Raw genomic sequence first — 26,178 nt, forward strand, 5'->3', positions numbered from 1 at the left:
TTTTGATTGTACCTTGGTTATTCGTTATGGTTCAGCAATAAAAGCATGTGAATTGTTGAGGTAGTTCCAAAAACTATGTTGCATAACCAAACACAAAAAATGGAAAATAAAATTTTCTTGTTGTTTTAATGACAATGACAGACCTCATCTTTACAAGTGGTGACAAGATAATAATAGGTTATAAACTTGCAAACATTCTGTTGTAATTTTTCACATTAGCTTCTATTACCAAATCCATTGTCAATGTATTACATTTGTCCAAAACTAACGCCAGATCTGATAGATGGTACCACCTGAATTATAATATTAGTATATACCTAATACATAAATTTTCATTGAATAGTTTTTTGTACGTGAAGTTTTATGTATGAAATCACTCTGATTTAATTTTGTAACACAGAATTGAATGTAATTTTCCTATTAGGACTTATCCTAATATTCCTATTATTACATAATATATGCCTTATTGCTACAGTCATACCTAATTGTTCTTTTCTAAATAAGAATACAGTGTAAACTTAGATAAAATGCTCATTTTAATAAGGACTCAATATAACACAGAATACAATAGACATCTCAAGCAGTTTAACAATAATGATAAACCCATCGTTTGAACATATTAAATCTTTTGAATACAATATAAATGTGGGTAATCCTAGAAAGTTCTACAATTATTTATTACTGTCTACAAAGCTTGTTAACATACACAACATAGATTTTATACTTACATCTGATAGAAATAGTTAAGCGATCACAGAAAAAGATATTGTCATTTAAAACAAGTATCAAAAACTATTGTATTGGTCTTATGTTCTATTTTATTATTGGTCGGTAAGTCATGAACTATAAAAAGAACATTTTAAAAACAAAAATACATTGTTTTTATTGTATCAGTAATGTACTTATTTAATTTTAATTAAGGTAGAACAATATCATTGTCCATGTATGATTTCCTAAAAATATTTACACCATTTATAGTCTATATTGAAACATGATGTATTGCAACAATTTGGTCAAGTTGATTGCATAACACTGTATCAGTGAGAAGCCCTAATTAAATGGTAAAGTGAATAATAAATCAATAATAATTAGAACAATTGTAATAAAATACATTGTGGGGAGTATTTTTATGTAGATACACACTATAAACTCATAATAAAATATCATACACTTCTCAAAAGAATTAGTCTTAAAAATTTATAAATATTAGGGAAAATTTGGTTTGTATTGTTCTGCATGATTAAATTGTTTGGTTTATCTTTCTCTTTCTGAAAAATCAATACACGAGTTATTCACGTTTCTTGATTTCGGAATAAACCATTATTTTAGAAGCAACATACAGTACATACCCACTCAGTAGATCAAGAATTCGTGTTTTTCAAAGTTTTGAAACTTTGTATTAAGTTTAAACAGATAATTTCTTTGGTTAGTTTAAATTATATGTTTTATTTAAGAATACAGTATCAAAATTACAGTAAATGAATACAATGTATAGATCAGAGCTAATACAGTTGTAAGATTCTGATAAAAAAATGTTACTGAACTTTTGCTTTGGGCAAATCACTTTTGTTTGATTTGAGTTTTGTAGTTTGAATAATACCTTACTGTAACACTAAATTATTTATTGTATTTCCCAGTATTCAGTTTCTTATATTTGTTTATATCCATTTTCACAGTAACTCCCAGCTAATCAATACATATATTTTCCATCAACAAATTAACTAACGAGTAGTTATCATACGCTTAGCTTTTCTCAATATATAATAACAGCAACAACATTAAAGATCCTCTTTTATTCAATCACAGGCATGTTTTGTTTAGTTTAACTTTTTTATCATTATTTTAAGTGACTGGTGGGGTGGGGGTGGCTTGAAAATTTGTTCCCCGTTCTCATCGAGGTGGTCTACGTACTTCAGTTCATGTATCAGCTTCCAACCCAGAGATAGGAGGATCTTCTGTGAGAAAGCTCCAGTAGCATCGCCTTTCATTATCTGGAAACATTACAGATCAATTTATACAAGTGTGAGTGTACATTTTATGGTGGTCTAGCAAAACAAAAATTCTGAAGTGGTACAACATCATTAAAGGTTTAGCATTAAATATTTCGTTGCTAAAGAGAATTTTAAACTCTCCTTTCAGTTTAATATAGAAAAAAAGTATATTCAATTATACTTAACATTTATTTCTTACCTAGTTGGCTTATGGATGTAGCAAAAATAATACTTGTTTTTTAATCATAACTTTTAATTAACTGATACCATATGCAGTCATATTTTAATATACCTTGACCATCCTGAAAGCTTTTGTTCTGGAGCATCAAAAACTCCTCAGCTCTAACTTTTAAAATTTGAATGGTTCTAAAAAGATCAAGCAACTTTTGCATTTTGAAGTTATATCCTTCAAAAATAGGTTATAAATTATGGTTGAAAAATGTATTTATAAATGTAATATACTCTAATACTTGTTTTTTAAATGACTGACTTCAAATATATGTGGTCAAAACCTTAAAAATAAGATTTCAATAGATTACTATCCATCCTTTGTTTATTTGAAACACTTATACAAAAGACAGTTTGATATTTGTAAAATCTTACAAATTTCTAAGGAAACTAAAAAGAAAAGTTCGTTACCGATTTCAGATTATAGTAACTATTACTTGTTTAATTTTTTAAGCACCAATTTCCTACCGAAGTGGATTAGACACTACTTCTTTCTAAACACAACAAATATTTTATTATACATTATATGCTTTGTCATTCATGTGATTTAGAAATTCCAAGTTCATTAACTATTTTGGTATTGTTGATTTCTTTTAAACAAGCACCAGTGTGAGTTAAAAAGTATGGATACACTCTGTTTAGTTTTTGATGGATAAAGATGGAGGGATGGAACTCGGGACACCTTTCTAGGAAATAGAAGTGATCTTTTTAGTCACTTTGCAACTTTACCCATTTTCCCAAAATGGAATTTTGGGGTAGCGGCTCAAAATTTTTAAATGCAAAGACCCATTAAGCGACACCTCATTTGAAAGGTTTTGATAAAAGAATAAGAACAGTGGAAATTGTTGAAAAGGGGGAGGGGTCCAGACAACTGATATTTTCCCATAGTGGACAGAGAGGTCAACCAAGGACGTAGCCAGTGAGGGATCCAAGGGGCCAGACCCTCCCCCCAAATTTTCAATTTATATTTTAGTAAACCATTATTATTATTTAAATAATTCAGTATTCCTGACATGTACTGCTGAAAGATTGTTCTAAACAAAGAAACAGGTCATTTTTAAGAAACAAAATGGGGCCTTTACTTTCTGTCCACTTTGGAAAAATATCAGTTGTCTTGAGCCACCCCAATTTTTTCCTTGCTACGTTCTTGACTGCAACCAATGCCAAGGAAAGACATTGGTCTAAATATATACAAACTCAATGCATTGAGGATATAATATTACTGACCTGAAAGTTATTTTCTGATGCAACTTCCTCTGCTCTTCTTATGATTTCTTTTCCCAAGCCTTTGCCTCTATAACCTGAGTCAACTGAGAGGATACGAGCATCAAATATTTTATCCACATCATACTTCGTGAACAAGTCTAATGATTCATTCAGGTTATTGAGAAGAGTGAAAATCTGTTTGAACTTCTCATCCGTCATCTTTGCTAGTTTGTCTTTCTCTCTTTTAATATCTCCAGGAAATTGTATTCCATTAAGAGAAACAGCAACCACCTAAACAAAAAAAATTTATGAAATACGGGTTATAAATACCAACTATGCATATCACAAAGCTGATAGTAATGGTCATTTATGACTGTTTACTGTTACATCTAGGTCTTCTTATCTTGCATTTAGAATCTTTTAATAACATTGCTAAACCTCGATCACATTGACACCCTTACCTTTAAATTAAAATAAAGGAAGATGTCTCATTTAAAAAATATATCTACCCTACACAAGTAGCATTTTAGTTTCTTCGTATTTTATTGGTTATTTTCAAAACATTCTTTTGTGTTTAATCACTTGAATATTCAAGAGTATAAACCTTACAAGACAAACTAAAAAGCGATCTGTTTGAGGTTTAGCATTGTTCTTATGGGGGTTAAAACCTTTGATTATAAGTATAGTATATTAGTTACACACTATAATCAAGTAAAACACAAGGTTGTTTCAATACAGCCTGCTTTAAAAGCAAGGTCATTAAAAGAATACCTTTGTAATACCTATAATTCTAAAGTATGATGCTCTAAAGCGTTCAATATTTGTTTGTTAGTGTACACGATTTTGCATCCAATGCCGTTTAAAAGCGTTTTATCTGTTGCTGTTTAAGCATTTTGATTGCACACTATCTAACGGTAAATTTAAAATAAAAAACAATGATTATAAATATATTACAGAAAAGTTTAAACACGTTATACTGTGACAAAAATGAAACATATCCAACATATTGAATGTCACTCATAAAAACGAGGTCATGACTAGAATATTAAAATAGATTACAACTCTACTCAAAAGATTTAGTACGGTAGCGCTACCTACACGTCGCCGAACAGAACTAGCTTTACCTTGATATTTGGTCGTTGAAGTAGACACTACAATTTTACTACAGTAGGGATCACCAGAAAGTGCAGCTGAGGGAGGAGCCTATTTGGCGCGTGACCTTGGGGTAGCCAATGAGTACTGAGCGACGTTGCCAAACTTGCCCCCCCCCACTTAAACCGTAGCACTCCTTGCCGGGCGGCAGTTGATGTGTTGTGTGGCAACGTCGCGTCCTGCGGGCCTGTACATTTTATTGGTCGCTAACAACTGCACTCTTTCGTGACTCCTACTATATCTAGTTGTCCGGTTCATGCCACACCACAACATGGCAAACAATTTAAATCTTGAAATATTTTCGGTTTCGCTGTAGAGATTCTGGCAGCATATAAGAAATTACCAACTAGATATTACATGACAGGGTTATTTTTTCACTGGAAAGAATATATATGAGGTGTTATACGGGTGAGTGTTTTACCACTATACTACAAAGTCTTTACTTTTTACGATTAAATTATTATTTTGTATTTCGATGTTTCTGTCATATGTGTTTAAATAATCAAAGTAATATATTATTGGAAAAGTATGTACATGTAAAATTACTTATATATATATATATATATATATATATATATATATATATATATATATATATATAATAATTATTATTATTTATCTGAGAAATTGTAAAAATACACGAAACCAATAATGATTTATTAAAGGGAATTAGCTAGATCTGAATCCATGTTTGTGGGAGATAAAAGAAGTAGGACTATTGGTCTGACTAGAAAATCTTAAAAATCCACTAATTCGTTCGGTAAAAATAGAGTTAAATGTAATGATACAGTACCTAATTGCATCCTTTGCGAAACTATTTATAAATATTAAGAGTTTATACCTGAAAGATCATTGATTGGGAAGAGATTTAAATGCTCATAGCAGACGAGCAAAACAGGGAAGATAGTCAATAGCGTTGCCCGGGGCATAAGCCCGCAGACTGGGGATTACTAAGCCCAGCTTTGTCTTGGTGGCTCTGATCTCGTTGTATTCTACTTCGTCTTGTCAGTTGATTACACGAATCAGATTTTCATTATTTATTTAGATTTGTAAAACGGTTATAAATTTCAAGTGTTTGAACATCGCGTGGTATAATAGCGCATCTCTTGTTAGAGATGTCTAGAAAACAAATTCTAATTATTAACATACATGTTAAAATTGTACAACGTTACAGTGGGGAGTAAGGCATGATATGAGGCATAGAAATAGCTGAAGGTGGCATAATTATATAGGTAGTCTATGGATTCACAAAATCATAAATATACTTAGAAATGTGTTGTTTCTCTATGCCTTTCGCAATCAATTTTTCACAAAAATTGTTGAAGAATTATCGTTCTAGAATCATAAATTAGCTAAACTGCATAAATAAAACTGTTATACCAATCCTGTAAAGATAATTAAAAAGTATACGGTTAACTTTACTCAGAATGGAAAGCAACGAAATCCCCTATGCCCTAAAGTGCTCTTGCATGAATATAATTTTCTAAATTAAAAAGCATGTTACAATGGGCACACAGTGTATACCAACATCGTATAAGTTAAATTTTTTATATTTTCATGATTAAAACAATATTAGTATGAAATGAAGTAATATTTGAAATAAGGAAGCCAATTGGAAAATACTAAAATAACAAGTTTTTCTTCGTTTAAATTTTGTATTGACGATGACTGATTTGAAAGAGTAGTAGGATTTCGAACGTTTGCTGTTATATGTTACAAAAACGTATAACATTAGGCCTAAGTTTGCGCCTTCGCCTGAAGAAGAGGATAGATTTAAACCCTCGAAAGGTAGTGTTATACTTTTTTCTAATATATAACAATATAACATTTTGGAAATACTACTATCCTTTCAACAAAATCTTATTTAAATTTCGTAAAACGAAAAAGTATTCGTACTAAATATCAATGTTATCGTTAGTTAATTAATCACACTTACATTTTTTTTTTAAATCTCTTTTAAGCCTCAGCTTCTGCTATGTAGGCTGCGATGTTCACTGGTTTATTATTATTTTTCAAAGTACACTGTTTTGTGTCTATACATGATTGGCCCTCCCCGGGATTTGAACCCGTGATCTCTCAGTTAGAGAGCCGAGACTATAACCATTAGTCTACGGAGGAGGACACACTTACATTTACGAATTTACAATCTGCTCATAAGGCTCAAAATACACGTGTATTGTACACTAAATAAAATTGGTCTTCGACTCAAATAGGCCTTCGCCAATGTTTGTCTCACATGTCTGTCACATTCGGATTAGTCGTATTGTAACGGTCTTTGTCAGATTGAGCAATATCTCAATAGCTGCAGATACGCGAAATCTACAAATTAGACGTGATTCCAAACCGGTATTCTCAGAGAAGTCGAGTCCACATATGCAGTTCCAACATTGTTTTTTAAGTACCAAACTATGACAAAAACGTGGAATGAAAACTCAGTGCAAAATGTTAAAGCGCTAATGGTGCTTGAAAAGAGCTTTCGTTATCCGGGAAAGATGTGTACGTCTCCCTACATTTTCGGCTACAACCCAACTTTCAAGTCTCAATACTGTTCACAGCATGTAAATCGTGGGAATGAACCACCTTATCGTGAGGTGGTTGTATGAGCTACCAGAGTCGATAATGATAAAATAAAAGAGCTTATTTAGATGTTTGAACTGTCCTCAAATCTCGAGCATCAGCTGGAAAGAGATGTAAATTAAAAAAAGACCAACGTTGAAAACCTTTCCTGTCGCTTTTTCATAAGAATAGGCGCCCAAATGCAGAATCAGGCCTAACAGAATTCTATCAAGACTATGACCATTTTCGAGTTCTTATTGAACGGGGCAAGGTTTTCTTGAACAAGATGGAAATTGAAATTAATGAAGCAAATTATAATTAATAGAAGACATCAAACCACAACGAGTAGATGTATTAGAAAAGGCGTATCTAGTTGCGCATTGGCTGGCCACATAAAACAGAATGATGCTGTAGACAAGTGGTACTAGTGAGAGCTAAATGTTGATGGAGCTTATTATGTCCCCCCACAGTTCTAATCACAATTTCCTGTCACTATAATGATAGCAGTGGAATTACACTAGCTGACGGGCAATCTTGCCTCTTCACCCTCGAGGTGGTTATGAAGATACACCGCCGTCTTCAGCAATCTCGTCTTCTTAGCCGCAACTCTGTATAGGAAATTATACCTGCCTTCATTCATACAATAGATAGGTAGAGAAATGTCTCGTTTAGCCGCTAGCCGCCATTTTGTATATGTTATAAACAAATTAATATCTCTAGAAATAGAAAACCTGCAGCTATCAAACTTCGGACATAGGTCCTCACGAGCGAAACACACGAGATCTGCCGACGCATCGCGGTGAGCGTAATAGGCTACATAAGATAAAAAATAAAAAAATAATGGTGTGATTTGCTTTAATATTAACAAAATGGCGCCTGTTGAAAATGTTTAAAGTCAATTAGCATCAAAATCAGTACAGTTATAAAAATGCACAATATACGAACAATTCCATCGGTACATTTTGCGATAAAATCCGACGACGCATAAGCGAGTACGATCACTTTATAGGAGTGCTTGCACAAGACGGGAGCAACTAAGATTTTATATTATGTTAAAACTATCAGCTGTTTTGAATCAGTTATACAAAATTACAAGATTTTAACTATTTTTAAAATGTTATCAACTATTTGACTGATCATTATACAAATTTTTGTATTTATATGTATTTCTTTACGGAGAAGTTTTTATATGCTATGCTCATTGTTGCAACTCGCCAATAGGCGGTGCTGTAATTGATAAAATTTTCCAAAGCGCCTGCACACTAAAAACTGCAATTACGAGACAGTTACGTATATTAAATAGCCAAACACTATTTGAAAGCGCTAAGTTGTGATGTATATTTATTTGTCTTTAAGATAAATTTCTGGTTGAACTTACAGCTTGAGTGTTTAGACCAATTTATAATAAAGTACATGTACGTGTACAATGGCTATAAACATACACAGAGTTTTCTTGATCGTCGAAACAAGGCAAACTCTACATCGGCGTTGGAAATATAATTCACTTGAACCAGAAGTGCACATACACGGATAAAGCTTACAAACAGCGTGCGAAGCCGTGGGAAACAGCTAGTTACTGAATAAATATAACTGACATAGACTACTAGTAGCTTACTTTTTGTGTGTTGGAACATTATTTATTTTGACATCACGTCTGAACTAAACTGAACAAATTTGGTGTGTCTTTTATTTTTTTAATGTGAATTGAACTGTGTGTAAGTTTAATTAATTTTACAAAACTATGTACTGTGAATGATTTTGAAAACGGTTTTGTCTCATTGTTTACATATCAAATAAAACAAAGAAAGAATATCCATCTTGATTTAAAATTTCATACAGTTGGTAAAAGCTATTTGCCAAATATGAAAGTCGGCTTCTATTAATAAGAGTGCATATTTTAGACATTGGGTACTAACACAAAAAATAAATCAAAACTTAATTAAGTTACAGGTACCTACTTTTTGAAATTTGTTCCTATTTATACAGAAGATTATATAAAATGTGCATACAAATAAATAAACCACATAATATTACAATATTTGTACTTCAAAGTTGAAAAAGTTTTAAAATAAAAAAAAATTAAAATTATTTTTTGGTACCTATTTAAAATATTTACAACTGTTATCATTCAAGTAGATAATTTAAACTATCGCCCAATTTTCACCCTTCGTAATACAACAAAAATCATATTTTTATGTTTATTTTTGAAAAAGTTATAAATTGTTTAGCGGAACACTACAAAAACACCAAGAAAGTGCTTGGCACTAAGAGAAGTGAATTGTCAGAAATGCCTGGCACTGGTAGCGCCATCCCGTCAAAAGCGCTTGGCACTTAAAGGGTTAATTAATTGCTATACAATATAAATATTGTCAGTAATATAAGAGAACTGCGGCAAATAATTTGTGTAACATAAACATGAGAATACATTACATAAAAGACGAACAATTGTAGCAATGTAAACACACCACGTTAACAACATTTTAATAATGTACGAAAGTAAGTAACCCAATTCGCATGACACGAACACACACGCAATAATAACTCCACATAAATGACTGACCTGATCAGTCTCCTTGTCGACGGCCATGACAGACAGCTGATCGTGCAGGGTGTTGAGACTGTGTGCCTCTAACTCCGCGTGCGGCTCGCCTGGCTCACACAGCCCCAGAGACTTGTTCAGTGGCTCATCCGCGAAGAAGTTGTTCCTCAAATGGACTATAACCTCGTTGTACCTTTCCTCAGGAATGGGAGATATAAATTCAAAGTCCTCCATGTTCAATGGGTTGGTCCTAAACAGAGACATAACATCATTATTTGAAAAATATTATATAAAATAGTTTAAAAAAGTATTTAATGTGAAGATACGCAATATTTTTTTACAGCTGATGAGGTTATACAACTTTAAGCGCGCGCAGTGTTCCAGTATTTTGTATCAGCTGTTGTATTGTGATACAAAGTAGTATCTATTTTAAAGTAGCCGTGGTTCAAGACATACAGAGACAAAATTGTCAATATTTGCAGAATACGACTGGGACATGCTAATATAAACACCTGCCTTCATAGAATTAAATGCTATTTTACTCCTCTGTGCCTGAATTGTTCGCGAGGAGAAAATAACTTAATTGTTCGTCATCTTTTCATTCATTGTCTTAGATATAGTTATGCAAGAGATAAACGTTTCAAGTACATAACAGAAATCATCAATACTCATACAAGCCTGTAAGGAATAACCAAGTGCACTAACCATGTTGTATACACAAAACTTAACAGTTTCTTGAGAGCAATAAAAAAAAGAGTTTGAAGAAAAAGAGTTCTTGGGTTCATCCATCCTTGGCCTTTCCTTTTCGGGTTAATATTTCCTGGACGGCTCCTGGCATTGAAGATGTATTAAATCATTAATTTCTACAAGTAACAGAACAAGTGAACTTCGAAGCCTCATGGATAAAATCTAGGCTGCCAAAATGTTGGCCAAAGAAAAAAATCTATTTTTTATTATAGATGGCAGCAATGACGAATTCAGATTATACTGAAACATTCTCGACGTTTACTTAACGAACAAAATCGTGAACAAGTACAAGTAGGGTACTCAAAATTGGTTTCTTAGACATTGTGGGACAGTACATTTACGGTAGCTCAATTAACAAAACTGGAGAGACTGAGCTCTAATATGATTCAACGAACCATTAGCTCCGTAATTACAATTTGAGAAACAAGCGGGCACAATGAAACAGTGCCCGTAGCGAGTGTAATCACAAAGCAATACACCAGACACTAAATGTAGTTTTTATGACAAATTCGTCGAGGGGACATCGCGTCCATTTTCACTGATGAGTGATACGATACAGACTAGGTAAATAGATGTTTATATAATCCCTACACCAAGGAATAAAGTGATATAACGAACAGGTATTGGAGAAGCAAGGGTATATATATACTGTACTGTGTCAGGTTTACAGATATTCATTATTTCGAAAACGAATACCGAGGGTACAATCAAAGGCAGCAAGCCGGTGGTCCGAAAAGTAGGTATAGTAGAGAATTTATAGCATGACCGGTGACTTCGAGATGCGCCGTAGGCAAAGACGGAACTAAAGTGGTGGGGGGTGGAGCGGCTCAGTCTGTTGCCGTATTAAGCCTTGTGAACTTCGGTCTCCAGTCTTCTATACGTGCCGCCCAAAAAACATTCGCTTGTGCCAATTCACGAGTTGTAATACAATTTGTGAATTAATTGCGTTGTGCTCATTACGTTTTAAGTAAAGAGTTTGAGATGGATCATAATGTAAAAAGTAAAATTGGAGGTAGAAAGGTTATACACGGCCAAGCAAGAGAAGTGCTTCCCATTTTATGAAACGGGAAGCAGAAACCAACACACTTATAAATTTGAAGAAAGTTCAACAGCGTGTCGTAGAGGCAACTGGAATTTCTGAAAGTACGCTGAGACGAATTAAAAAGGAGGAAAAAAAAATAATTCCAATTGGCAATTCTTTTAGTACGCCCAACAAAGTAAGAAAACGCTAACATACTAAAAGTAATCTGGACAATTTTGATTTGGGTGTAGTTCGAATAACAATAAATAATTTTCAGCGACAACGGGGTTTTGTTATGTTAACTATTGCGTGTGGATCGTTGGCGTTATTGTTATTTTAAGTATACATCATTAAATTAACTTGATACAAGTTGGTAGATAAAACTTATTTTTTTTATTCTACTGTGTATATTGACAAATTAGTTTAACCAGTTTTATATTAATTTTTAATTTAGCAGCTAGGCTATGTCAGTTGAAAATTTTGTAGTGTATAATTGTATCTACTATCGTAAATCCTGAAGCTTACACGGTTAGTATATGATAAATTGAATTTTAATGGCTAACAAAGCGTAACAAATACAATTCTGAACTGTTGTCGTCGTTGGAGATCAAGAATAATATAAATTCCTACCCTTTCCCAATTTATGAGAACCCTTTCTTACCACCAGGTATCTCTACTGCGAACTCATCAAGAAGGGTGAGCTATGAACACAAATTCGGCAGAACATAGTCATTGTTAAGATCACGTACATCCGGTCCCAATATTTCCAAGATTTCCTGTATTGAATTCCCCATCATAAAAGTCCGTCGCCGTAACTTCAAAAGAGTCTAGAAATGTTCAAATATTCTCAAGGTCTCCTACATTAAATTGCTCATCATAAAAGACCACCGTGGTAAGAACATAAGGGTCTAGAAATGTTGGCAAATACTACAATATTCGGCTCCCGCCACCACTATGAGCCGGGAGCAGAAAACTCTCAGTAGGGTTAGTAGCACCGTATTCACTCCCCTACTTTAGATTGTGCCCCCACGCGCTCAACTCCTCCACTCCTCACGCGCATCCCACCGGTCATGCTATAACTTCCCTAGAGTATACATTTCCTTTAAGGGATTAAACTAATCGTAAATATTATTAGTAAGTCGGGACAGTTTGAAAATTTCATGCGTTTGTGTGTATAGATCCATAGATGATTTCGAAACTCGATTAACGTACAGTAAAAAGCATTAATTAACGTATACTGAAGAGTAAGGCATAGTCGGAAGTTAGATTTTTCACTCTAACATTTATACTTTAAGCGCCTTAAGTAGACGCTTTTTAACTGTAGTAGGCTACCAGCACAGATTATATATATTTCTGTGCCTTCTGCCAAAAGTATGTTTGTATATATACCCTACCTGAAATTTGGTCCAAAGATTATATTTGAAAGACATTACTCTTATTAAAGTAAGAATAACTAATAATTGGATTGATATTGTTTAACGAAATTCTACGAGACAATAATCTCCACATAACATTATCTCCATTCAACATAACCAAAATCATCACAAAAATTGCTTCAAACTAAAAGTAAAATTTTCATTCAGAATATAGTTGAAATTTTATACAATTTAAGGAATATTGAAACAGTAGTGCGTTATCTAATTTTAAAATTAGGCAACCGAGCAATCTAAAATGTAGTATAAATATATATATACTAGCAGACCCGGCGCGCTTCGCTGCGCATTTCAATAATTTTTTGCGGCTCCGCACGCAATTTCCCGTTGAATTCTTTTTCTATCACATTCTAAACATTGCTGAGATAATTGATAGTCGTTTCCTTCGTGAGCTTTTTGGGCGCATTATGAAGGTATGTACCACATTCCTGCCTCTATCTTACGTGGTTTTTGCTAGGTGTTTATAAGTTATTCAGAACAATTAATGTGTATGGATGAATCTCGGTAAACTAATTAGGTTATAAAGAATCAAATTTGGTCTCTTAAAATTAATTTTCTGTCTAAGATATTTCCAGTATTATTTAGGAGTGTGCCTTCAAGAAAATGTATCAAAGAAACCCAATTTCGATCATAAAGTGTCTTCTTTCGGCTCTTTTCATGTACCTTCAATGTAACTAAATTCTATTACCTTATGTGCAAACATTCACGGATTTGTACAATGAGTTGTTTTCATAATAGCGTTTAATAATATTTTCATTGCATTAGACAGTTTATTGATCATTGGTGCAATCTGAATTTAAAATTAGGCAATGACGTCTTCTATGCAACCTGCATTACACTACTGATCAAGCACTTTATAATAAAAATAAAAATTTTCTACATTTTAAATGTAAACAAATGTTTCTGCCTCTTTGATGAACTTCAGCTGAAAGTATTAACAGCTGTTAAGTATCAGTTTGCTTTGCATTACGTGTCGTAGCGCAGTCTGTCGGATCTAATATAAAACACTTCAACATCAACAACAATTTATAATAATTAAACAATTAATTAAATAAACTATTTAAACTGGACCAGACACCTCTCTAAAAGTATGCCTATGTTACTTCCAGGAACGTGTAGAATCACTGTACAAAATTTCACAATGTTTCGTGCATTGGTTCCAGAGTTATAACGGAACATACAAACAAACATTCGCATTTATATATATATATATATTTGCCCGCGTATGAGCATTTCTGGTTGAAGTAAATTATATTTCCAACCCCGATGTAGATTTTACCTTGATGTCACGATCAAGAAAATATGTCAAAAATGTATTGTACATGCATAATGTATTTTATTACAAAGTGGTCTACCACTCAACCTTTAAGTTCAACCAAAAATTTAGTTTTAGACAATTATACATCATAACTTAGCGCCTTCAAATAGTGTTTCACTGTTTAATATACGTATCTATCTCGTAATTGCAGGTTATAATGTGCAGGCGCTTTGAAAACTTTTCTTCATTTTATTCGTTTATATTCACGACATAAGCGAATAATTCAGATAATAACTATCCTATCTTCTAAGTTAGACTAAATTACGGATACATGTGAAATTTGATTGAAATTGGTTCAGTCGTTTTGGAGTTTATTGGCAACATACATCGTGACTCAAGATTTTATATATATAAGATATATATATATATATATATATATATATATATATATATATATATACATCCTGTTTAAATTGTATTTCTTTGTCGATACTTAAAAATATCTTACATAATAGCTGATGACAAATTTGATGTTCGTGGTATTAATTCGTTTAATATTATTGTTGTTTCCTCTTAACCATAGACAATACAAAATATGTACCTAATTTACGTGATATATGGCTTCTTTAAAACAAATATCATAGGAGTTGTTTCCTCTTAACCATAAAGAATGAAAACGTGTATCTGATATACGTGATATGTTTGTATCGATGTGTACCATGATTGTAGGATGACTTCTTTTGTTTTAAAAATATCGTAGGACTCCAACGTATTACGTCATAAGTACTTTCACTAACTAAGCTATGGACTTCAACTTTGGGATTCTTCCACATTGGTCTAAAATATTTCAAGTGTTACTGATATCGCAATATAAAATGTTGCAGAGAAATAGCGGGCGAAGTCGCAGGTAGTTGCTACTAATTAAATAAATAAATAAAAATGCCTTTATTGTTGCAAGCGCGTTTCGCGTTTCAATTTTAACAATCGCTTTTCAAATTTATTAAATTTACAATTAATTCAATAAATACTAATAAATCACAACAACCAAATTAAATTACATTGACTCACTGCTAAGTGGGTCTTGTTTTTTAAAAATAATTCTTTCAGTTTTCTGTTAAAACTACCAACAAACATATTTTTAATCGTTGCAGGAATTTTATTAGCTTGGGGTCAAATTATGAAAAACCCTTCCTTTTAATTTCAAAATTTAAGAAATTGAAGCTTTTTATCCTGACAGATCTTGCTGAAAAACTTCATCTTGAAAAAACACCATCTCACTAAGTTACTATAGGTGTTTTTAATAACTGTGGACTATACGGCACATCGAAATTCAACACCACTTCTATTGGGAGAAATTGTTGTCATTCCGGAAAGGAGCTACGTGAAAAACAGAAATTAAAACTTTTACTTGCCCCTTACAGCCTCGTGCGCCCAGTTTTAGGGGAATTACCATCCGAATTGAAAAAAATATTTTTGTATTGTTTAGTTTCCAACAACTACTAAGGAAAAATAAACTCCATGAGGTTGTTCGTTAAGTACATATGTGGAATCGGATCATTCGTTCCCATTACAAGCCGAACGGGTATACTTACTGAATTAATTTTTCTAAAATGAGAGCTTATTTTGGGTTCCATTGACACTTTTGTTGACTTTTTGAATTATGCATTGCATGTCTATACGAAGCAATTAAAAATTAATAAAACAAATGAGAGCACTAGCCACTGTTCTCAAGGACCTCGTTTACTATAGTTTCAAAGTTGTTGTCCTAGGCTACATAAACGATTGCACTTTTATAGAACATTGGAATTGGTTTTATTAATATTTAATACAAAATTATGCATAAGAAAATATAAAAACATGTTTGAGAATGTGTGCAACCCTATGGCCTTCCAATACATCGTGTTCACAATGTTGGAGTTTTCGTCAATGTGGGTCTGCATGTCATGTCGCTCACAATTTTCAAAATTTTGTTCTGTCGCCCTATTTAGGAATTATTATTTAGTACACTACTAGCGGGCCCGGCGCGCTTTGCTGCGCATTTCAATAATTTTTTGCAAAAGTTGCCCGCGGCTTCGCACGCAATTTCCCGTTGAAAACAGTACACTATATTCACTTATTCTTTTTCTATCACATTCTAAACATTGCTGAGATAATTGATAGTCGTTCCATCGTGAGCCTCTTGGGCGTTTATGGGTATTTCTGTAACCAGTGGGGCGGAATCCTGAATCGGGAAAGGGATGGGCATAGCTTATAAACCTTCTCCGTGGAAAAATACATATACGTACAAATTTTTCATCATGATCGGTCCAATAGTTCACGATTCCATAAAGGACAAACATACAAACATTCATTTTTATATATATAGATAAGAAGATTTCTGTCGAGGTTGGAGATATTTTTCTTTCATACCGAATACTTAAAGATAATAGTTCAAAATTAATTTTGAAATGATAGTTATATCGTACATATTACATATTATATACATTGTTACAAAATGTGGTGAAATATTTTAGAATATGGTAAAAAAAGTGAAAATAAACACAAATCCTCTAACCCTATAGTTTATTTTACTTTTTAACGTCTGTTAATTTGTCTGTATGTTTAATTGAAAAAATCATAATCAGAAACGGTTTGAGTTACGGCGTTACAATTTTTTGCGTATGTATGTCTTATTACTTTTTGCTAAAAAACATTTTACCATTAATAGTTTCAACAAGTTTTGACAAGCGATAAGAAGAGAAATAAGTTTAAGACGCAAATGTTAAATAAAGATTGGCTAAAAAGGTACAAAATAGAATATCTCATTTGTTATAAACGGATGATAAATAACTGAATAAATGCGTGTTACTCCCGTACAATCTCTACCTGAACGCATATTGACTGAAGTGAATGAGGATGGTTGATGTTCGAGAATTCTGCCATACAATTGTTTCTCCCAAATTTAATCTGGAGCAGTACAATACGTTAAGAAAATAAAAATTCGTCTGTTTTTAGTATATGAAGTGGACCATTCAACCCCCACCTCAAGCCGATTTTTACAAATATAGTTATTTGCACTTCCATAACATTCTTTTTTTATAAATCTTAAAAAGCAGTGCTGTTTTTTGTTGTTGAACAACTTCCCTTTGTACCTCCAATATTCCCCGAATGACTAAAATAATGCATGACTACGAGCTAGGTTAAAGTAAACAAAACATACCAGAGCGTTGTTTGTTTACTTTAGCCTAGATTGTAGTCATGCATTCGTTTAGTAAGACACCTGAGGAAGAGATCAGATTGTAGATCTCTAAACGTAGTGTTACTGATTGTGTTGTATCACTGAACGATGGTAAATGTCCGGAAAATCTTATTTCCTTAACAATCCTTCCATCGTCAAAATCAAACTTCAAAAAAGGAAATGATACACATACTTTTTTGGCTCGAAAGTGTCGAAATGATACTTTGTAGTTGCATACACAAAACAATGACTAACACAACATTGACCAAAAACTTGTGTTTAAAGCTGCGTTCCGAGTTTGTACATAAGGTAGTTACTCCGTTCCATACAAAACACCGTAATTTGACCCTTTAGTTGTTGCTTCCTATAGCAATCAACCCAAGAAGCAAAGGTCATAATTTGGACTTATTATTTCCTAGAGTTGACATTCCACAAATTGTGGTCTGTTCTTTGTGGCTTTTACGAGTTTTAAAAGTCGTAGTTTAGAGGAAATTTGATAATAAATAATTGACAGAATAATAGTAATAAAAATAAAGTTTGCAAGAATGTTTGTTCAAACACTTTGTGTTTGACGATTTTGAATTTTTATCTATGTGGGTGGGTAGCTATTTTTAGATGTTTGGCGACACGTTCTATTATTTATTAGACGAGTATGCTTGGTCAATTAAAAATATAATTAGTATAAATACTTGCTCTCACCCTTCTTTGAGTTTTGTGTTGTAATTGGTCCGAAAGTTTTAATTTTTTGAATATATCTTTGTAAGATTTACTAGTGAGTTTTGCTAGATAAAATATAATCAGATTATATTAACAATCTAGTTGTTCATAATACTTATTTTCAAGTTATTTTTAAGTATATCGAGTTGCACAATTACAAATATTTGCCCCACACGAGTTTTTTGGTGTTATTGTCTCACGTTACATTTTTAAACTATTAATTTCTCACGTCTAATTAATATATTCTTGAAATTTCTAAAAATAAAGAGCAATATATTAAGAAAAACGAAGCATTGAAGTCAATCTTTATGTGAACTACTATAGTAGTATATCGGTCATTGTTTTATTGCAAGAGGTTTTACCTACTCAATAAATAGTAGTTATACAGTAATTTTATTTACAGTGTCGAACTACAATATCTATTTATCACAAAAATACCATTTTACTATAAATACAATTAATAAACTAACTATGCCGGTTGTGCTTATAGAATTATACATAAATCAATGAACGTTTTTGTGGTTTTATTGAACGATAACTACTTTATTTTAATTTAGGTTTGTATTATATAGAGTACAGTAAAATATTGATTTCTCGATTCAATATTCAAATAAAACTTACGCAACAGTTTGGTTATTCAAGTTGTCTGCAAGTTCTGTCTCAGAGTCACTCAATATCCGGAACGACTCCTCTGGTTGTTCCGTTTCATCAACTATAAAGTGATAAGATCTATATATCTTCGTCTTATCAGATTTGAAAAGTTTCCCTAATTTGCTGAACATCTTAGCGAGCACACAGATAACAATGCTCGTGTTAAAGCAAGAACACAGTTTATTGTAACCATACAATCCGAACTCACTGCACTCACTGATTCTAGAAAACAATCAATTTTCACACTCAAACGCGATGATTCAGTCCTTTGTTTGATCCAGTGTTATCACAAACGGCAACCCACGCTCTCGTTACTTTTCTCTAATAACGTTGCCAATTAGTCATGTAATCCGTTCTTCAAAGTTAACTTACTCATGCTACCGAACGTGATATCCTCGTAAATCTGTATCACTGTAGCAGATCTTTAATTATGAAAGTCGAACAAAATGAACAATTACCAGGAACATAAACGGATTTATAGCTTGCAAATGAGTCACGAATGTTGTTATTATAGCTTTACACTAGACTTATAGCGGTGTTTTGTACGATCTCTTACAGCTTCACACGAAAGCCGCACTGTTCGAGTGCAATCTGTTATAGCTTTACACACTTCCGATTTGTGGTACAATTTTTTATAATTATACGTGCGATCACGACATTTCGTACAATCATTTGTAGCTTTACATAGGAGCTGCGATGAGTAATACAGCATAAACTCTATAAAGGACACGCGGTGCTTAATATAATCTCGATACTAGAAAAGAACCAAAGTGAGAATTTATTATAGTCCTACACAATTTCCAAGATCTAGTACAATCTTTGACAAATCTATATACGAGCCGCGATTTTGCGTACAATCATTTTTTGCTTTACATACGAGCCGTCATATTTTGTACAATCAATTTATGCTTTAAATACTAGCTGCGATATTTAATACAGTCTAAATTTGCATATGAGATGTGATGCTTAATATAATCTCAATACTAGGAAACATCCAAAGTGAGAATCTATTATAGTCTTACACACTTCCGAGGTCTAGTACAATCATTAACAATTCTATATACGAGGCGATATACGAAACATTCGTACAATCATTTTAGCTTTACATACTAGCCGTGATGTTTCATACAATCATTTTAGCTTTACCCTTGATTATATCTATAATCAAGGCTTTACATACGAGCTGCGACATTTAATACAGCCCAAATCTTACACACTTCCGAGGTCTAGTACAATCTTTGCCAAATCTCCATACGAGTGGCGATGTTTGGTACAATCATTTTTAGCTTTACATATAACCTGCCATGTGTAATACAGACTAAACTCTACATAGGATACGCGATGTTTAATATAATCTCGATAGTATGAGAAACCCAAAGTGAGAATCTATTATAGTCTTATACACTTCCGAGGTCTAGTACAATCTTTGCCAAATCTACATACGAGTGGCGATGTTTGGTACAATCATTTTTAGCTTTACATATGACCTGCCATGTGTAATACAGACTAAACTCTACATAGGATACGCGATTCTTAATATAATCTCGATAGTATGAGAAACCCAAAGTGAGAATCTATTATAGTCTTACACACTTCCGAGGTCTAGTACAATCTTTGCCAAATCTCCATACGAGCCGCGATGTTTCGTACAATCATTTTAGTTTTACCCTTGATTATATCTATAATCAAGGGCTTTACATACGAGCTGCGACATTTAATACAGCCCAAATGTTTCACACTTCCGAGGTCTAGTACAATCTTTGACAATTCTACATACGAGAGGCGATGTTTGGTACAATCATTTTTAGCTTTACATACGAGCCGCAATGTTTAGTACAATCATTTTAGCTTTACATATGACCTGCCATGTGTAATACAGACTAAACTCTACATAGGATACGCGATGTTTAATATAATCTCGATAGTATGAGAAACCCAACGTGAGAATCTATTATAGTCTTACACACTTCCGAGGTCTAGTACAATCTTTGCCAAATCTCCATACGAGCCGCGATGTTTCGTACAATCATTTTAGTTTTACCCTTGATTATATCTATAATCAAGGGCTTTACATACGAGCTGCGACATTTAATACAGCCCAAATGTTTCACACTTCCGAGGTATAGTACAATCTTTGCCAAATCTACATACGAGTGGCGATGTTTGGTACAATCATTTTTAGCTTTACATATGACCTGCCATGTGTAATACAGACTAAACTCTACATAGGATACGCGATGTTTAATATAATCTCGATAGTATGAGAAACCCAAAGTGAGAATCTATTATAGTCTTATACACTTCCGAGGTCTAGTACAATCTTTGCCAAATCTCCATACGAGCCGCGATGTTTCGTACAATCATTTTAGTTTTACCCTTGATTATATCTATAATCAAGGGCTTTACATACGAGCTGCGACATTTAATACAGCCCAAATGTTTTACACTTCCGAGGTCTAGTACAATCTTTGCCAAATCTCCATACGAGCCGCGATGTTTCGTACAATCATTTTAGTTTTACCCTTGATTATATCTATAATCAAGGGCTTTACATACGAGCTGCGACATTTAATACAGCCCAAATGTTTTACACTTCTGAGGTCTAGTACAATCTTTGACAATTCTACATACGAGAGGCGATGTTTGGTACAATCATTTTTAGCTTTACATACGAGCCGCAATGTTTAGTACAATCATTTTAGCTTTACATATGACCTGCCATGTGTAATACAGACTAAACTCTACATAGGATACGCGATGTTTAATATAATCTCGATAGTATGAGAAACCCAAAGTGAGAATCTATTATAGTCTTACACACTTCCGAGGTCTAGTACAATCTTTGACAATTCTACATTCAACTCGCGATGTTTCGTACAATCATTTTTATCTTTACATACAAGCTGCGATCAGTAATACAGCGTTAATCTACAGACGAGATCTGATGCTTGGTATAATATCGACACAAGGAAAGGAGAGATTCTCAAAAGAGATTTCAAAGAGGGAATCTTTTAAACGATTGTTACTGCTGTACGCTATGTATTCTGGTTTGTTGAGTGCCCATCACACTTCAACATCGAATCGAACACGCTAACTCTGACGGGAATGGGGGACCACAAAGCCAAATCCGCAAGCTTGTTGGAGTGTTCTTGAAGTACTCTTTTGTATGCTACAGAGGGGATGACGCTGCAAAATGTTTCCAATTAGTTCAGTTATTTATAAACGGCCTTGTCCTGTAATTTTGAATTGGTAGCAAAGCTACCCCAAATCCTAAAAACACCGCAAATTTGTTTTGTTACTATTTTTTCAAAATTATTAATATTGATATCCTAATTATTAACCATACTTTCTTGATATCTTTTTACACCCAGCGTTATCAAGTTTTATCCATATTAGTTCTTATTCGCCAGGTAGAAACTTTTGAACGTATATGACTTTGCACTTGAAATACAAAAAAATATTCAAATTTTACTGACTTTAGGAATCAGGATCAGAAAATCAGAATCATAAGTAATTTATTTCGGTATAAAAATGTTATATTAAATAAGTGACATGCTAAATTGGTACCAATCAAATAAGGTTACTTAATATAATTTACATATTGGTAAAATCTGGCAGGGATTCTTTTACAGTATTTGGACGTCTCTCCAACAAAATTATATTCACTTACTTTAGAAAAGGTTTTGAGATGGATAGGTTTTCCAGGTGTAGAGGCAGCGCGTCATTGAGACGCAGAACATGTCCTTTTCAACAAGTATCAATCTATGGATCGGATAGACATGTCACCCATGTGCCGGGAATTTTTAAAGGTACGTTCTGTCCTGTGATAAGTGATGGTTACTGGAAGATATTCCAATCTCATGATGCATTTTATCATACGATTGCCTTGTTCCCTGATTGATTATAAAGCAATCTACGTAGGTCTGAAAAGCCAACTACAGTCAGAAAGCGTATATTTCAGCTCTTGTAATCTACTTCCGGGTTAAGGTCTCTCAAGTTGCCGTATTAGTGTTTGCATTGTTGTCCCGATTAAGAAAATGTACGCAAACTAGGTCTGTGAAGCTAGTAATTGAAAAACGACAACTCCCGGTCTTTGTAATACTTGTATACTTCTTCTGGTGTACGGTATGTGCAGTACGTAGTAAAGTTTGCATTGTTACCCTGGTCAAAAAATATACATACGTCGGGTTTTGGTCAAAAAGCATGTAATTTCTTCCGGAAGTTGTAATTTAATTTTGGCCCAGGGCATTATTCAGTACCAGAAGTCGTTGAGGGCATCCACTTAATTTGTCTATAACAGCGGAAAACCGGAAAAGAAAAATATTGTTCTTTTAGGGGTTGGAATTCTACTTCAACCCCTATAATAGGTGGTTGATCTTCATGAAATATATTTACCTCGTCTGTTATGAACATATATTTAAAAAATAATTTTCGACGTTCTAAGATATTGAGAATTTAAAAACGAAAATATAGTTTTTAGGGTTGCAACCTCATCAACCTCTAAGAGTTGTTGATTTAATGAAAATGCCTTTTGTTTTCCTACATAAGTCATTAGGAACGTGAGAGTGAAATTTCGTATTTCTAGGACATCGTTAAGTTGGAAAACAAAAAAGTCTTCTAGGGATAGTAACCTATTTCAGCTCATGGATGTTTGATCTTCATGAAAATGCTTTTGTTTTCCTATTTCAGTCATGCATCATGAATGTGCCAAATTTCAAATTTTGTGACATCGAGGAGTTGGAGAATTAGTAATGAGTGAGTGAGTAAGTGAGGGCTTTTATTAGAATACTGGATTGTCATTATGTCTGTTTATTAGTATATTTCCAATATAAAATTCAACCAGATAGACTAATAGTAAAGCTAGACATGCAATGAATAATTCTCTAAAGAAAAGAACTGTCTCAAAACCTACAATTAAGTTAAAAAAGTTTAAAATTAATTTTAATAGTGTCAGTCAATAATGACAAAATATTTTGGTTAAGAAATATATATTCAAAATATTACTGTTCCTTCAATTTGGCCAAATTCTCTTTGCGAACAATTATTCGTTATAACTAGCACTTAAAAATATCTTCAAGGTATATCTTACCAATCTAATAAATCTAATCGTATAATTTTTGAATTCAGAAAATAGACTATTGACAGAAATCCATTACACGAAAGCCTCGAGAACCTCCAAGCTTGACAGAAGTACACTTGAATGGACTGAAGTCTTGAAGAAAATTGAAGTGGACCTGCAGGCGAAACCATTTGTTTGTATTGTTTTGGCTCAATAATTATTCTGGTTTTAAACCTAACGTTGTAAGTGAACTAAAATCGCATTGTACTTACGATGTTACTATTAGTATATAGATACCAATATAAAATTGTGATTATCAAATAAGTAGTGTGTTATCTATTCGAATTGATTGTATACAATGTTTTAATTCTACACCATTTTATTAATTATTATATTAATGCTATAGAATTGTTCTGAAATCAATCCATTATTATTTGGAGTTGAATGGAATTCGAATTCCGGGAGACGAAAATAACAATTCTATTCTGGGGGTTACGGGGCGTATCCTATTGATGTCCACGGAGCGGATGTTTGTTTAATTGCTATATTGTACCACTAAGCTATTTCCGTTGTATTATAACTGAAACCAGCACAAAGATCCATAGCCGTTGAAAAGGTTCTACGATAGCTTTCAAAAGGGATACTTACCCCCTCGACAATAGTGGCATCGATTTTCACTCAAGAAATTCTAATTCATTTCGGCCGCGATCGCACTCCCCTGCTCGTGAAAGAATACATGGACCTGTTGCGTTAACCTAGGCTTAACCTGTTGCAGCAGCGGGATTTTCAGTTTTATAAACTCGCTAGGAAAGTGGACTGTATCAATTTTTACTAACTGGATCAGGTTAAGGGCATTGGACGGGACTTACCCTTTATAGGCACTGGATGGTTTGGACGATCAGCTGTTTATTGGTAGTCCTAATAAAATACGACCTGACGCAGACCACGCCCCCGATGCATGATCACAACATCCGGCCGGGGGATGCACTCCTCTACCCTCGAGTCGCGGAAGTTGTGTGATACTGAGCTGTAATGAGATCCCGCACGGTAATGCTCTTTGCTTGGGATCGGGAGGGGGTGAAGGTCCAGACTGTCACCATGGCAACCGCGTACTCCAATACCACCCCCGAACCCACCACCTCACCACTTCAAGCGGTATATCACGTAATTGTAATACACTGCAGCCTGGTCGGATATTTCATTTCGCTGAACCGATACGCTGTTATGGGATCCTGACTTTTAGCGTCTCTTTCGCTGGCAGAATAACAGTAATAGCTTACAGTGCAACGTTTAGGCTGTGTTGTTGCAAAGCGATGTTCAAATATTATTATTTGTGAATTTAACATTACACTTATTTAGCTTGTATGGTTCAATTTATATAAACGATTATATGTACTATAAGATTGTAAAATTTATTTTTATACTTAAGTATCGTAATATTATTTAATTTTTTGATTGGTATATTTTTATAATAATTAATTTTACGAATTAATTCTCTTTATTTGATACCGTATAGTAAATTAAAAAATAACGCTTATTAAATGTCTCTTGATCGGATGCCTTATTGATGTGTTAATCATTTTAGTTACTGTATATTGTTTTACTTTAGTTTTACTGATTATTAATTTACTCATCCCAAAGAGATCATGCGGGTTTTTAAGTAGCCTACTGCAATAAAATAAACATGTAATCTAGGCCAACTGCTAATATCAAAATAACAATCCTTGCGTTCATGGTTTCTAATGATACAAAAATAGTTGATCCTGCTACTTTCATCCAATGAATGTGGTACTCTATACAATAATTTTACCATATATCCAACACGCCACACAATTGTTTGGTTATAATATACGGAGATAATGTGCTGTACAATAATTGTCTAGCTATAGTAGGCTACATGGAGATAATCTAATCTGAAATGACTGTCCAACTATAGTACTGTATATGGAGACAATCTACTGTACAATAATTGTCTGGCTATAGTATATGAACATAATATACTGTATAATAATTGTTTATCTATAGTATATGGAAGTAATCTGCTGTACAACAACTGTCTGACTATAGAATATACTGTAAAATAATTGTCTGGCTATAGTATATGAACGTAATATACTGTATAATAATTGTTTATCTATAGTATATGGAAGTAATCTGCTGTACAACAACTGTCTGACTATAGTATATGGAGACAATATACTGTAAAATAATTGTCTGGCTATAGTATATGAACGTAATATACTGTATAATAATTGTTTATCTATAGTATATGGAAGTAATCTGCTGTACAACAACTGTCTGACTATAGTATATGGAGACAATATACTGTAAAATAATTGTCTGGCTATAGTATATGAACGTAATATACTGTATAATAATTGTTTATCTATAGTATATGGAAGT

At 33.3% G+C, this 26,178-nt stretch overlaps 1 protein-coding gene across 2 annotated transcripts; it reads right to left on the reverse strand.

Moving 5' to 3' along the window:
- Nucleotides 1–513: 513 nt before the first annotated feature.
- Nucleotides 514–24,800, reverse strand: LOC124356775 (arylalkylamine N-acetyltransferase 1). 2 transcript variants are annotated; one of them, XM_046807972.1, is made up of 4 exons: nt 24,645–24,800; nt 9,694–9,922; nt 3,447–3,716; nt 514–1,991 (listed from the first exon to the last, which is right to left on the reverse strand). In XM_046807972.1, the coding sequence occupies exons 2-4, from the start codon at nt 9,904–9,906 to the stop codon at nt 1,818–1,820; spliced, it is 657 nt and encodes a 218-aa protein (XP_046663928.1). In that variant the 5' UTR covers nt 9,907–9,922; nt 24,645–24,800; the 3' UTR covers nt 514–1,817. The 2 variants fall into 2 exon arrangements, with proteins under 2 accessions (XP_046663928.1, XP_046663927.1); XM_046807971.1 differs by lacking the exon at nt 24,645–24,800 and adding an exon at nt 18,687–18,932.
- Between the last annotated feature and the right edge of the window lie 1,378 nt (nt 24,801–26,178).

The sequence above is a fragment of the Homalodisca vitripennis genome, chromosome 3 (assembly GCF_021130785.1).
Source record: "Homalodisca vitripennis isolate AUS2020 chromosome 3, UT_GWSS_2.1, whole genome shotgun sequence".
NCBI lineage: Eukaryota > Metazoa > Arthropoda > Insecta > Hemiptera > Cicadellidae > Homalodisca > Homalodisca vitripennis.

Excerpts from the sequence above, each read along its gene's own strand:
- LOC124356775 (XM_046807971.1), bottom strand. The coding sequence starts at position 18,847 with ATGTTCAGCAAATTAGGGAAACTTTTCAAATCTGATAAGACGAAGATA. Across the intron at positions 9,923-18,686 it reads TTGAATAACCAAACTGTTGC|GACCAACCCATTGAACATGG; the intron begins GTAAGTTTTATT and ends GTCTCTGTTTAG. Across the intron at positions 1,992-3,446 it reads CATCAGAAAATAACTTTCAG|ATAATGAAAGGCGATGCTAC; the intron begins GTCAGTAATATT and ends TAATGTTTCCAG.